A 15,888-nucleotide genomic window follows, 5' to 3' on the forward strand; every position below is an offset into this window, starting at 1 on the left:
CCTTAGACATTGCTCTAACAAGCCCTTTCGAAATAGCATTGGATTAACTAAATCACTAGCTTAGATAGATCAAACACTGTAAGTAAGAGAGGGGGAACTTCATGTCCTTTCCTGATCAAACCAATCAAAACAGTGTTTAGTGTTTCAACAGCCTTTTCAGAAGCTCTGAATTCGACTAACCTTCAGCACCTGCTCTAGATTCTCCAGCTTGGTTTGGAGTCCTTGGCTCTTCTGAAGAGCAGAATCTCGTTCCTTAGTAACTACAACAACCTGTAACTTCAGGTCAGCATTTTCAGATTCAACCTGTGGAAAGAGGATAGTGTATTACTACAAACAGCCTCAGGCACACTTTGTATAAATAATGGCGGTCCATCATTTTTCACAGTTTGAACCACATCTTAGACTTAAGTATCAGGGGGTAGCCACGTTAGGCTGTATCCACAAAAGCAACAAGGAGTCTGGTGGCACCTTAAAGACTAACAGATTTATTTGGGCATAAGCTTTCATGGGTAAAAAACCACTTCAAGTGGTTTTTCATGAAAGCTTATGCCCAAATAAATCTGTTACTCTTTAAGGTGCCACCAGACTCCTTGTTATCTTAGACTTAGACACACCTTCCATTGGCAGGGACATGAACCTATGTCTTTTACTCTCCCATTGGCAAACACGGGACCCCCACATCTCCTCCCATCCCATTGGCAGTCAAGTAAACCCATCTTTCCTCACATTTGTGATCAAACATAACATTAGGAAAATATTCATATATTTGTATCTTTCTTAATTATGACTAATGGTTATTCACACAGCCTGCATTTGCTACTGAAGTAATCTCCCATCCCAAATGTGAGGTTTTCTGAATATGATTTATGCTGGAGAGACTGCGGAGAGCCAGGCCATAAAACCTGGACACAGCAAGAATAAACACAGAGATTTGTGCTTCGGGTTGAACAGAACTGTAACCTGATGTATTGTGTTCTCCCCTACATTCACCATATAAGGTGCTGATGATTAGGCTTTAGATCTAAGCAGAATGAACTATAACTTGGGTATTATGAGCAACTAATATCACCAGTGTAAGGCTAATGCTCCCTTTCTGACAGGTGGCTTGTGAAGATCTAGGAAGTCCTAATCATGGGGAAAATGACCAGTCTTCAGAGTGAAACCCAATGTAAAATTTGGCTTTTTGCCTCACTTATGTTGAGAGAAGGAGCTGAGTTAAGAAACCACATCTTTGAGGGATCCTGCCCCCTATACAAAACCTTTATCAATTCCCACCCATTTATGCACATTTAAAATCTTCCCTTTACTTGTTAGTGTGTGCCTTATGGTTACCTTAATGCCTGCAGCCAATATGATGAATTATTTTCTTACTTTTTTCCTTGCTGCTCTGTGCATCTGTGTGATTTTGATTTTCCTGTTTGTTATGACCACCGTGCAGTTATTTACTGGGGGTAATGCCAGAGAGCGTACTCACGTCCTAAAAAGCCAGGCCGCAAACTTGGCACCATAATTACCCCACCTGCACCCTTAGGGGGATTCACACCAGGAGTGCAGCTGGTGTTGCTGCCTCCTGTCCTGCTTCAGGGTTTCCATCAGGCAAAGGCAGCTGTAAATTGCACTGGGTCTCTCCCCTGCTCCCCAGGGTACACCCTGCCCTCAGCCAGCACTGCCCTCCACTTATGCCCCAGCTATGGAGAGAAGTTTATGGCCGCATGTCATAAAGATAAAGGGAAGGGTAACCACCTTTCTGTATACAGTGCTATAAAATCCCTCCTGGCCAGAGGAAAAACCCTTTCACTTGTAAAGGGTTAAGAAGCTAAGGTAACCTCACTGGCACCTGACCCAAAATGACCAATGAGGGGACAAGATACTTTCAGATCTGGAGGGGGGGAAAGGGTTTTGTCTGTCTGTGCGATGTTTTTGCCAGGAACAGATCAGGAAAGCAGGCCTTACAACTCCTGTAAAGTTAGTAAGTTATCTAGCTAGAAAATGCGTTAGATTTTCTTTTGTTTAATGGCTTGTAAAATAAGCTGTGCTGGAGGAAATGTGTATTCCTGTTTTTGTTTCTTTTTGTAACTTAAGGTTTTGCCTAGAGGGATTCTCTGTGTTTTGAATCTGATTACCCTGTAAGGTATTTACCATCCTGATTTTACAGAGGTGATTCTTTTACCTTTTCTTTAATTAAAATTCTTCTTTTAAGAACATGATTGATTTTTCATTGTTCTTAAGATCCAAGGATTTGGGTCTGTGTTCACCTGTACCAATTGGTGAGGATCATTATCAAGCCTTCCCCAGGAAAGGGGGTGTAGGGCTTCGGGGGGCATATTTTGGTGGAAGACGTCTCCAAGCGGGCTCTTTCCCTGTTCTTTGTTTAAAACGTTGGTCGTGGAGCATACTGTTCAAGGACAAGGCAAAGTTTGTACCTTGGGAAAGTTTTTAACCTCAGCTGGTAAGAATAAGCTTAGGGGGTCTTTCAGGCAGGTCCCCACATCTATACCCTAGAGTTCAGAGTGGGGAAGGAACCTTGACACCACGATCCTCCATTGTAATCACCCCATGGTGGACCCAACGAGCCCCATACAAGGCCCCTCATCAAGCACTACAACAGCAGAAATCACCGTGGAGAATCACAGAATCATAGAAAGGTAGGACTGGAAGGGACTTCAAGAGATCATCAAGTCCAGGCCACTGCGCTGTGGCAGGACTGAGTAAACCTAGACCATCGCTGACAGATGTTTGTCCAACCTGCTCTTAAAAACTTCCAGTGATGGGGATTCCACAACATCCCTTGGAAGCCTGTTCCAAAGCTTAACTACCCTTACAGTTGGAAAGTTCTTCCTAATATTGAATCTAAATCTCCCTTGCTGTAGATTAAGCCCATGACTTCTCATCCTATCTTCAGTAGATATGGAGGACAATTGATCACTGTCCTCTTTATAACAGCCCTTCACATATTTGAAGACTGATCAGGTCCCCACCTCAGTCTGCTTTTCTCAAGACTAACCAGGCCCAGGTTTTTGGTTTTTTTTAACCTTTCCTCATAGGTCAGGGTTTCTAAACCTTTTAAAATTTGTGTTGCTCTGCTCTGGGCTCTCTCCAGTTTGTTCCCATTTTTCCTAAAGTGTGGTGCCCAGAATTACCATGGGCAGCGCGTGCAACCCCTGTTCAGGGAGGCTAGCCCCCTTCCCTGCCTCTTCTGCCCAAGGCCTCACCCTACCTCTTCCACCCAAGCCCTCCCTTCCTCGCCCCAGTCCAAACCCTGCTGGTGCCCGGAGCAGCCCTGAGCCCTGGCCAGCCTGACAACACCCAGAGCAGCCCGGAGGAGGCTTGGGCTGAGCCCTGGGCCCAGGCCGCCCAGCAGAGCTCTGAGCCCTGCCACGGCCTGGCCCAAGACCATGGTGGGGAGCATTAGCAGAAGTTTGGGGAGCCTGAGCCTCCTCCAGCCTCCATTACCCGCTGCCCATGGCTGAGGCCTCACAGTGCTAAGTAAAATGGGAAAATTACCTCCTGTGTCCTACCTATGATGCTCATGTTAATATGCCCCAGAATAATATTAGCCTTTTTCATAGCTGCATCACATTGTTGACTCATAATTAATTTGTGATCCACTATAACCCCTAGATCCTTTTCTGCAGTATTATCACCTAATCAGTTATTCCCCTTTTTGTAGTTGTGCATTTGATTTTTTCCTTAGTAAGTGTAGCACTTTGCACTTGTTTATTGAATTTCATCTTGTTGAATTCAGACCAATTCTCCAATTTCTCAAGGTCGTTTTGAATTCTTATCCTGTCCTTCAAAGTGCTAGCAACTCCTCCCAGCCTGGTGTCCCCTGCAAATTTTATAAGCACACTATTCACTCCATTATCCAAGTAATTAATGAAAATATTACATAGTACCAGACCCAGGACTGACACCTACAGGACCCCACTAGATACAGTCTCCCAGTTTCACAGCCAGCCATTGATAACTACACTTTGAATCTGGGCTACTGCTTTGTCTTAGTCCTGTGATAAGCTCTGCTTGGTAGAGGAGTTTTGCAATGTTGACATAAACATAAAATAGAAGCTAATGCTCCATTGACGGAACAGGAGTATCCCTGGTTACCTGTCGTGCCCATTCCGCCTTTCCATTTAGTTGAGTGTTCTCCTGAGCCAGCCGTGCATTTTCACCCTGCACCACCTGCAGCTGGATTTCCTGTCCAGAGAGAATGATCTTGTTACTATACCAAAGTTCTCTGATTAACTGCTTTGCCCAGGCAAGAGGAAACTAGGAGGCTGAGCTGCACCTGGCTGATTGCAGGAGAAGATTATAGTTCTGTGCCTTGATGCCCACTCTTGCAGACCTAGGAGATGCAGCTCACATAAACGTGAGTGGTGATATGGGGAGACGAAGATTTTCCCCAGGCTGGGTGATCACCACAGAATGATGAGTGGTCGCTATAGTAATGGAAGAACTTTACTGAATTTCATTCCCTCCCACACACAAACACACACACATTGTGGTAGATGTCAAAAACTCCAGAGAAGGAAAACAGGCTGTTACTGACCATCAAACATCTCCTGGACACCCACCTGGCACAAATTCCCTCTGCAGAGAGACTCACAATCCAATTCCTCTGCGGTCACCAAATAATCTAGGGTCAGCCAGTCCTATCATAACCATTGGGGGTCAGGTTCTGACACTCTTACACACAGTGAATGAACAGCATCATATCCCACAAGCTGCCCTGCTGACTTCAGTGACTTGGTGCTACCCAACATGAGTCAGGCGACCAGAATCTGGCCCTAAATCAATTTGTGGTCAAGACCTGATCAAAACAGACCCCATGAGCGTAACAGTGGCTCCTGCATCCCTGTTCCTACAGGGCACTTTTCTTCACATTCCCAAAGATCACACCATTAGCAGTGCAATAGCCAAGGCTCTGCTGGGAGATGTATAAGGGGGCTGTTGGCCCCTTACTGAAACGTAGTGGTTTTTTGGTTGGCCCCCTGTCAATACCAGGAGAAAGGGGAAGGGCTGAAGAGGAGTCAGGATCCAGGGACTGACAGGTCCCCAGGGTCAATGGTCAGAGGCCAGCACTCCAAGTCAGCCAGATTGTCAGGGTGGGCAAGTCGATGATGGAGCCAAGAGCTCAGGGCCCTTGCAGCAGCCCAGAGCAGAGCCAAGGAGAGTGCAGCAGCCCAGAGTAGGGGGTTAATTTTATGTTTTCTTCCAGGTCATTGATAAAAATGTTAAACAGCACAAGACCCAGAACCAATACCTGCGGGACCCCATTAAAAATACACTCATTCAATGACGATTCCCCATTTACAATTACATTTTGAGACCTATCAGTTAACCAGCTTTTAATTAATTTAATGTGTCCCACGTTAATTTTATAGAGACAATGTGGGTGAGGGACTATCTTTTAATGGGATAACTTCTGTTGGTGAGAGAGACAAGCTTTCAGGCTACACAGAGCCCTTCGTCAGGTCTGGGAAATGTCCTGTGAGTGTCACAACTAAATACAAGGTAGAACAGATTGTTTAGCAAACCAGGACCCACCAAGTCAAAGCAGCACCAGACCCTGCCAGAACAACAGATGCAAAACCTGCACACATAGCTCCACTGCTACAATAATCAACATACCCCACAACACACCTTTTAGTCCACGGGTCCTACACACACAGAAAAATGATACAAGAAAAAACACCCTGTCACCTGTGGGTGAACACTTCACCATCACTCTATATCTGACCTCTCAGTCCTCATCCTCAAAGGAAAAATGAACAACATCTTCAAAAGAAGATCTTGGGAGCTTAAATTCATAACTTTACTAGACACTGAAAATCACAGACTCCAAGATATTGAATTTTATGGCATATTGCAACAACCTGTAACCCACTAACCCCTTGTTTTGTCCTGTGACTGGAGAGAGGTGAACGGGCCACTTCACCATGAATGGTCTCATAGAATAGGTGTTAACTACTTGCGCTAAACAATCTGTTCCACCTTTCCTTTAGCTGTGATGCTCCAAGTACCGTCCCCAGACCTGAGGAAGAGCTCTGTGTAGCTCGAAAGCTTGTCTCTTTCACCAATAGAAGCTGGTCCAATAAAATATATTCCCTCACCCACCTTGTCTCTAATATCCTGGGACAAACATGGCTACAACAACACTACAAACAGAATGTTAATTTTATATTTTTCTAATTTTTGTAATCAAAATGCCGTGTGGTACCAAGTCAAATGCCTTACAGATGTCTATGGCCAGGTCTGCAGGACAGACATATATTGGTATAACTACTTCACTTAGTGAAAAATCCACACAACTGCAATGTAGTTATGCTGACCTAACCTGCCACGTAGACAGCACTATGTCGGCAGCACATCAACATGGCTACCGCCTGTCGCAGAGGTGGATTAACTACACCCACGTGAGCAGCTTTCCTGTCGGCATAGAAACATCCTCACTAAAGCAGAGCAGCTTTACTGGTGCAGTTGTGTCTCTGTAGTGCTGTACGTGAAAACAAGCCCTAAGTATATAACATCAACACTATTATCTTTATCAACCAAAATAGTAATCTCATCAAAAAAAATACCAAATCCATGTAATAAACACTTCAGTGCTAAAGATATTTGTGACCATAGAACCATATCCTCTGCATATCATATGACAGACACAGGGGCATTCATGATTTTAGGGGGGAAATACTGATCCCCTTTTAATGCTAAAACCACATCATAAAAGATAAAAAGAAAAGGGGCTACTAGACACCCCCATCAAACCTCCTTTCTAACTGGGATAGAATCAGTTAGTCCCCCATCCAGGTTTATCCACTGTTTGTCTGTGAAGAGCTCTTAAAAGAAGTAGTAATCAGGGATCTGTTCCAGCAATCTCCAGTTTGCCTCACTGATGGTCCCTAACAATCAGTTCAAAGTCTGATTTTAGATCAACAAAAGGTGCATACAATTTTCTCCCCATAGGAGGCACATATTTGTAAATCAAATAAGAATGTGTTTGGTACTGTCACCGGGAAGCCCTTTCAATAAATTACTCCAAAGCTAACAGAAGTGTCTTTCATCAGAGACTGTGGTTGCATAAATGGAGGATTGATAGACAATATACTGAACAAGTTAGCTCTTTTCCCCTACCTGGGTATCTGGTTCTCACAAAATGGTTTGCGTCATACGAATATTCAGGTAACAAAAGAGAAGGTCTCAGATTCAATGCAAGTGGTGTTACATTTTACCTGCACTCATGGGGGAAACTTAATTGCACCAGCCCTTCGAGTGTTTGAGGCTAAGGTATGCACTCAAATTTTGTATGGAGCAGAAATGTGGGGATAGTCTGATCCCAGAGACAGGAAGTGATTCAAAACAAATTTATTAGAAAGATCCTTGGTCTCCCAAATAATACTCCAGCCACTCTTCTAATCAGAAATTAGATTTAAGTTTAAAAATGTGAAATCCCTAATCAGGTGGAGAATAGAGAATATTAATAAGCAATTGGATATGGCATGGTCAGCCACTGATATAAGGAAAAGGCAAGTGGCACAGGGATCATATACAGATTAATGGCATATCTCCTTTTTAATCCTTATAAATATTGTAATATTTTATAACCTTGGATTTAGCTTTAAGTTTTATTGTAATAACTTTTGCTTTTTGCATACTGTCCCCAGGCTAATTTGCTGTTAAAACACTATAACATATAAAAAGTGATATCAAGTTAGTTTGACAGGATCTATTTTACATAAAATCACGTTGATTGCCATAAGTTTGAGTACCCTCCTTTAATTCTTTATTAATCAACTCCCATAACAGCCACTCCATTATCTTGCCTGGGATCGATGTCAGATTGACAGTCCTATAATTACCCAGATCATCACATTTACCCTTTTTAAATACTGGCACATTTAGCTTTCTTCCAGTCTTCTGGAACTTCCACAGTGTTCCAAGACTTATTGAAAATCAACATTAATAGTCCAGCAAGGCCCACAGCCAGCTCTTTTAAAACTCTTGGACGCAAGTTATCTGGACCTGCTGATTTTAAAATGGCTAACTTTAGTAGCTGCTATTTAACATCCTCTTGAGATACAAATGGAATGAAAAAAGTGTCATTATATGATATGATAATATCATCACTATTCCCAAATACAGAACAGAAATATTTAATGAACACTTTTGTCTTCTCTGCATTATTACTGATAATTCCACGATTTCCACCTTATAATGGACCAATACTAGTGTCAGGATTATTTTTGTTCCTAATATACTTGAAAAAACTCCTTATTGTCCTTATTTCTGCTGGCCATCGATTTTTCCTTGTGTCTCTTTTTTCCCTCATCAATTTTCTACAACTCCTTGCTACGGATTTATATTCATTTCTGTCAACTTCCCCTTTCTTCCATTTGTTTTTTATATATATTATATGTATATTATAGCTGCCTTCACTTCCTCTCTGAAGCAGGTCATATTTTTAACCAATATGGCCTTCTTCCTTGACCGTGGCTTTTTAGGCTTCTCTTGAAGTATTCTTAAACAATTCCAATCATCGTTCAAATTTTTCTAATTACATTTTTCCTCCCAACTGATTTTTAAGTCTGGTCGGGACCTTTAATATCTTCTAACCTGACACACATAGACACACACACCCACACCCCCGCATAACACAGGGGGAATTTCACCCAACAATCCTTCAAGTGGAGGGAATTATTTTTCCCTACTACATAAAGATTAATTTAATGCAGAAGAATCTACACATTTGGTCTGCAACCAGCTGAAACACTAAATGAACTAAACTTTAGGCTATAAAGATTGGAACCCATTTGTGATTTTGTTGAAATGAGAAATAAGAGACGGAAAAGAAATTACTTTAGCTAAACAAGGAAAAAAATCCCAAATAAGAATGCAGCAATCTAACCATTCATCTAACATCAAACTCACAGCTGTAGAGAGAGACAATGCTTACCAATTCTTTGCATCTTTTGTGCTTCTTCCTCACTTCATGTTCAAGGTTTTCACATTTTTTACGCTTTTTCCTGAGCTCAAATTCCTACACAAGAAAAGCAAAGGAAGCCATGAAGAAACACTGGACCAAACAGAGACCAGCATCCCAGATGTCTCATGGTGCACGTGAAATTCAAAACAGCTTACCTGATCTAACACCACACAAGCTTTTTCTCTTCCACATGAAAATCTCTTTGTGAAAATTATTTGAAAAAAAGTTAACGACAGCTCTTAAGAAGACAACAAGAAATGCCCAAACAAAACTCAATAAGCTAACCAGCTATTTTTATGGGCCCCTTTCCTCCTCCCACCTTTTCAGTTCTGGACATAGCTCTCTGCTTTCCACTTGAATCATGCTGATGACAAGCAGTACATGGCATGACATCTAGCACAAGTGGGGAGCTTTGTAAACTCTGTCATGCAAAATACAGGGCTAAGGGCTAGCGCTATGCAGAAGGATCAGCCTGAGCTGCAAAAAAGGTATTAACTCAGCTATGGTTCAAATCCAGACTGTAACTAACAGCCAGCACAAATTTGCTCAATATGTGTTGACATCTCTAGCTACTTGCTACCTTTTTTGGCTCCTCTGGATACCTATGAACATTATCAGGCTGTTAAACTTGGAATACCCTATGAACAAGCCTGGTTTGTTGGGGTAGCTCATAAGGGACATATGAGTTACATGGTATTTCTCCTATGTCCCTGATAGGATGTACCTATTCCATTTTAGAAAAAGTGTAAGCCCAGAAAAGCAAAACAGATGTTCACCTTTTTTCACTTTCAATTAGTTTTGAGGTGGTTGATTGCTTCATCTGATATATATCATTCAGCCAGCAGTGATCAAAACATCTTGGAATGTGTACATCCAGGGCATCGGTGAATGAGGGAAGTCATGAGTGCCTATGCCCTTGTGTGACACTCTGTGCTCTAAAGCAGTACCCTGGCACCCCCATATTTACCATGCTGATATAATTATGATCTGTTTTGTACAAAGTATGCCTTATGAGGTATCATGGAGACGGGATGGATCACTCGATGATTACATGCTCTGTTCATTCCCTCTGGGGCACCTAGCATTGGCCACTGTCAGTAGACAGGATACTGGGCTAGATGGACCTTTGATCTGACACAGTATGGCCATTCTTATGTTATCTTATGTTATTTTAAAGGGCTTGATTTGTTGAACATTAATATCTTGTTGGACTGTATGTGCTATCATTGTATGTGGAGTTATGAAGTTTTGCTATGTGTGTGTTACTGAAAGATGTTGTGAGGTTGGGAACACCCACAACCAGCCTTTCAGGTGCAACAATGAAGGAGCCAGATGCACTGACGGCCCATTAAAGGGAATACACATTCCACAAGGACTGTTCCAGGAATCTATACAATGGAGACTTCTCAGAGATAGTACATAGACAATGGAGGCTGCTTGACCCACCTCACAAACATAGATGTTTCCAACAAGAAGGAGGAAACTATGAAAGAGAAGTGACATCATCACTCCCCCCCCCCCCCGACCCCCCAGCTCAACACCTGAAAGCACACTGGAGGACAAAGACTCGAAGCGGTCCCAGGCTGGAAAGGAGAATCCCAGCCTATATATTAAGGAACTCTACCATCTATCAGGATGAGACACTGCTTGATTCAAATCCTGTTTAGTTTATAGAACTGAGACTGTAAATTTGTTTTATTTCTTAAAAAGAAAAGGAGTACTTGTGGCACCTTAGAGACTAACCAATTTAATTGAGCATAAGCTTTCGTGAGCTACAGATGCGATGAAGTGAGCTGCAGCTCACGAAAGCTTATGCTCAATTAAATTGGTTAGTCTCTAAGGTGCCACAAGTACTCCTTTTCTTTTTGCAAATACAGACTAACACAGCTGTTACTCTGAAACCTTTTATTTCTTAGGTAACCAACTTTGATCTGTACACTTATTACTTATTACTGTACACTTAAAATCTATCTGTCTGTAGTTAATAAATCTGTTTTATATTTTACCTAAAACAGGGCTTTTGGCTGAAGTGCTTGGGAAATCTGCTCAGGGTGCAAGGGCTGGTGCACATCCACTTTCCTTTGTAGAAGTGGCAGACTGGGTAATAAACTTACACTGTGGATGTCTGTTTAAGTGCAGAACCTGCCAGAGGCTTATAGCTTGTCACAGCATCACAGTGTGAGAAGGAGCCCAGACTGATAGGACAGAGTGCTCAGCTTACCCCAGTTCCAGGTTGCAGCCCAGGAACCCGTCACACTTTGACCACCTGTTCTGCAGCTGGTTCTTGGCACAGGCCAGTTCCCCAGCACCTCACTCTGAGACCAGCAAGCACCTGGAAGACTTTACCCCAAATCCCACATATGAAATCAGAGATGTAAAAACTGAAACAGTTGTAGCATTTCATCCCAAGAAAGCCTTGCTTTCACTCTGAGGGAGAAAGGCCCACAGGTGGAGTCCCCTTTTGAGCCTGTGGAAAGGGACTGCAACTCACCAATTGCTGTATTTGCTGACTGCTCTCTGGGTCTGCTACCACACTTTTTGGAGGAAAGTTTTCATATTCCTCAGAGGCATGTCCCAAAGGTAGCACTCCTGGCTCCACCTGAAAGGGAAGAAAGTGATCCCAGAGGGATATGAGAGAGAATCAGGGTAACAGCACAACCTGATTGTCAAGGGAAGGACAGCTTTGCTTCCAGCACAGTCTAACCTACAGACATAGATGCTAACAGCCTAGGAGAACAGCCCAGGAGAACATTTTCTTTCTCTCTGAAATCAGCCAGCAGAATGAGTCATGCTAGAGATGTCAATAAAGGAAAATAAGTGTTTCTATTATATCACATTGCACACCTTCCTGGAGCTTTGTGAGATTTTTCATGGATGAGAGAGTTCCTAGGAAAACCCAGGTGCTGCAGGCCGTGGTGCTGGTGATCCACTAGAAGAAGCCTTTCCTTCTGAATCAGCTGACCCCAATGTCCCAGTAAGGTGTTAGTGGATGCTGTGATGGCTGAGGCCTTCTAATGACAGCTATGGGTCTTGGCATTTCTCACCAGAAAATAAGTATGTCCTCAGCAGATTCCAATGTGGGGCAGGAAAGGTGTCTGGTATTTTGCTGTCCTCAGCAAAGTTCAATATACACATTCTCCTTCCATCCATTCTGTCCCAGCCAAGGTTTGACCATTTTTCATTGAGTTACCGTCACGGAAAAATCTCATATAATTTAATATGGATAAAACTAATACAGTGCTATGGAAATTACTCTAAATAGCTACAGAATTTAATACAGAATGTGCTCTCCTTTCCACTTAATTTTTAAGCCTCCTGTCACATAGCTGCATCTATGGGATAAGCTGTGCTTTCTCTTCTCCTGACTAGCTAAAGCACGGGAAGCCTTGGGGAATTCCCTGTATTTCAGTTGATTTGCTTTCTGTGTTTTGTGACAGTTTGGTGACTAATAAACAAGCCCTGAGGAAAGGGCCTTAAAGAAGTCAGGCTAGGAGCTTTATGTCTATTCCTTTAATTGTGGAGCCACCACCAGCTCACTCTACCAGGTATAATAGATAATTATGGAAACACCGCATAGCCACTCCATAGTTAGGGCTACGTTTTAAAATGGGGCATTATGATCAGCTCTGAGCAGACATCCTGTGTAACCCAGGCAAGAGACCTTGTGATTCCTGCATCAAACCTATAATTTCTGTCTGAGCTACAGCATATAGTTTAGAACAGTGGTCACCAACCAATCGATCATGATGGACTGGTCGATCCTGAAGACTCTCCCAGTTGATTGCAATCTCTGGCCGCTAAAAATCCAGTGGCGCAGCAGGGCTGTCGGGAACGGGGAACTGTGGCCAATGGGAGCTGCGGGGGGCAGTGCTTGCAGACAGAAGCAGTGCACGGAGACCCCTGCCCACCATCCCACACACACACACACAGGCTGCGGGGGCGTGCTCAGCGTGGGGCCAGGGCAGCAGGGAGCCACTTTAGCCCCGCTGAGCCACCAACCAAGAGCCGCCCGAGGTAACTGCCACCCAGCGGGAGCCCGCACACCAACCCCAGCCCCCTCCTGGAGCCAGTACCCCATACCCCCTCCTGCACTCCAACACTCTGGCCCAGCCTGGAGCCCCCTCCTACACCCAAACTCCCTCTCAGAGCTTGCACCCCCTCAGCCCCTCCTGCACCCAACTCCCTTTCCCAGGCTCAGCCTGAAGCCCCCTCCCACACTCCGAACCCCTCAGCCCCAGCCCAGAGTCCGTATCCCCTCCCGAACCCCAACCCCCTGCCCCAGCCCGATGAAAGTGGGTGAGGGAGAGCGAGCAACGGAGGAAAGAGCGGATGGAGTGAGTGGGTCAGGGCCTCAGAGAAGGGGCGGGGCCTCGGGGAAGGGGTAGGGTAGATCCTGGATTGCACTTAAATTCAAAAAGTAATCATATGCATAAAAAGGTTGGAGACCACTGCTTTAGAAAGACATTAATTTTGATTTAAAGGCTCTAAAACACAGCAACTCCACCACATCCCTTGGTAATTCTCCTCACTGTTAAAAATATGCACCTTAATTCTAGTTTGAATTTGTCTACTTCAACTTCCAAGCACTGGATCTCATTCTGCCTTTGTCTTCCAGACTAAAGAGCAATCTGCTATCAGAAATCGCCTTTTCTAATCGCCTTTTATGATGAGATTACTGGTTCTGTGGATGAAGGGAAAGCAGTGGATGTATTGTTTCTTGACTTTAGCAAAGCTTTTGACACGGTCTCCCACAGTATTCTTGTCAGCAAGTTAAGGAAGTATGGGCTGGATGAATGCACTATAAGGTGGGTAGAAAGCTGGCTAGATTGTCGGGCTCAACGGGTAGTGATCAATGGCTCCATGTCTAGTTGGCAGCCGGTATCAAGTGGAGTGCCCCAAGGGTCGGTCCTGGGGCGGGTTTTGTACAATATCTTCATAAATGATCTGGAGGATGGTGTAGATTGCACTCTCAGCAAATTTGCGGATGATACTAAACTGGGAGGAGTGGTAGATACGCTGGAGGGGAGGGATAGGATACAGAAGGACCTAGACAAATTGGAGGATTGGGCCAAAAGAAATCTGATGAGGTTCAATAAGGATAAGTGCAGGGTCCTGCACTTAGGACGGAAGAACCCAATGCACAGCTACAGACTAGGGACCGAATGGCTAGGCAGCAGTTCTGCAGAAAAGGACCTAGGGGTGACAGTGGACGAAAAGCTGGATATGAGTCAACAGTGTGCCCTTGTTGCCAAGAAGGCCAATGGCATTTTGGGATGTATAAGTAGGGGCATAGCGAGCAGATCGAGGGACGTGATCGTTCCCCTCTATTCGACATTGGTGAGGCCTCATCTGGAGTACTGTGTCCAGTTTTGGGCCCCACACTACAAGAAGGATGTAGATAAATTGGAGAGAGTCCAGAGGAGGGCAACAAAAATGATTAGGGGACTGGAACACATGACTTATGAGGAGAGGCTGAGGGAGCTGGGATTGTTTAGCCTGCAGAAGAGAAGAATGAGGGGAGATTTGATAGCTGCTTTCAACTACCTGAAAGGGGGTTCCAAAGAGGATGGCTCTAGACTGTTCTCAATGGTAGCAGATGACAGAACGAGGAGTAATGGTCTCAAGTTGCAGTGGAGGAGGTTTAGATTGGATATTAGGAAAAACTTTTTCACAAAGAGGGTGGTGAAACACTGGAATGCGTTACCTAGGGAGGTGGTAGAATCTCCTTCCTTAGAGGTTTTTAAGGTCAGGCTTGACAAAGCCCTGGCTGGGATGATTTAACTGGGAATTGGTCCTGCTTCGAGCAGGGGGTTGGACTAGATGACCTTCTGGGGTCCCTTCCAACCCTGATATTCTATGATTCTATGAATCTTCTCCCCATGTAAGTACTTATACGCACGAGCGACAGGTTTGTATAATTTTTGGTGGTGCCCAAATGGATCCGTCCCATCCATAGGACAGACCAGGGTAACCGCCCCGGGCCCTGTGCTTTGGGGGGCCCTACGCTTCAGGGGGATGCAGGGTCCAGGGTGGCCTGGGGGTTAGCGGGGTGCCTGGTGCTGACAGCAGCAAGCAACCCTGTTCCGCCCCGCGTCTTCCCACCCACCCCCACTCCACCTCTTCCCTGAAGCCCCCGCCCCTGAGCAATGCCGGGAGCCAGCGAATCACATAAAGAGGGTCCCCTTCCCTCACCCCATTGCAAAGGCACAGGGGTTATTGCTGGCTGCCCTAGGGCTGCAGAAAACCCTATGGACAAAACATATGGAAAGAAGAGGATCAATTTATACAGAGGGCTGAGGGGGACTCACATAGTGCTTTAATTAACACTTAATAAATACATAAAATTAAATACACTTCAGAGATAAGAACCTGTAATGTCAGACTTTACTTCATAAGAAGCTCCAGAGAAAGAAGCCCCAGAGGGAGTAATGGTAGGGGCAATCCTAGGGAGACCAAAGGGGCTGGTAGAGAGAGCAGACAGAGAACAAGGGAAGAGGCAGAGTCCCTGCAGGGTTGACCCAGGCTTCTGCCTCTCTCCTGTGGGTGGGAACACTTGTCACTATCACTATAGGAGGGAACAATAGAATGGACTGCCCAGAAGAATGAATGACTTGAGGACAATTTCTTGAAGGGACCCTTACCCTTGCAGAGATTTTCTAGCTCCGATATTTACATTTCTACACAGGGTGGTTTGGCCCACAGAAATAAAAATCTACACATCTTCCATGTGGTTTTGGACCAATGGAAAAAACCAGGTACAATTCAAGTGACTTTTAAAATTGCCTATGAAACCGAGTTAACAAAATAAATGAGCTTATGAACAACCAGAAAATATACTTCTCAAGTGAAAAAACTATACATGGACTTCTTTGCAAAGAAATTGTAAGGTTTCTTACAAGAAAAACCAC

General features: G+C 44.2%; 1 protein-coding gene across 20 annotated transcripts in view; it reads right to left on the minus strand.

Moving 5' to 3' along the window:
* Positions 1-15,888, minus strand: part of TSPOAP1 (TSPO associated protein 1) — a 242,914-nt gene that overhangs the window by 163,981 nt on the left and 63,045 nt on the right. For all 20 annotated transcript variants that reach the window (XR_007353149.2, XR_012665321.1, XR_007353148.2 and 17 more), the window contains 4 exons: positions 11,472-11,579; positions 8,951-9,034; positions 4,105-4,194; positions 181-303 (listed from right to left, as the gene is read on the minus strand). Coding sequence is in view for 17 of the 20 variants with exons in the window: in XM_075120718.1 (XP_074976819.1) it covers positions 181-303; positions 4,105-4,194; positions 8,951-9,034; positions 11,472-11,579 (405 nt within the window). In the remaining 3 variants the exon portion in view is untranslated. The remainder of the gene's footprint in view (positions 1-180; positions 304-4,104; positions 4,195-8,950; positions 9,035-11,471; positions 11,580-15,888) is intronic.

Source organism: Caretta caretta, chromosome 17 (assembly GCF_965140235.1).
Source record: "Caretta caretta isolate rCarCar2 chromosome 17, rCarCar1.hap1, whole genome shotgun sequence".
Lineage (NCBI taxonomy): Eukaryota > Metazoa > Chordata > Testudines > Cheloniidae > Caretta > Caretta caretta.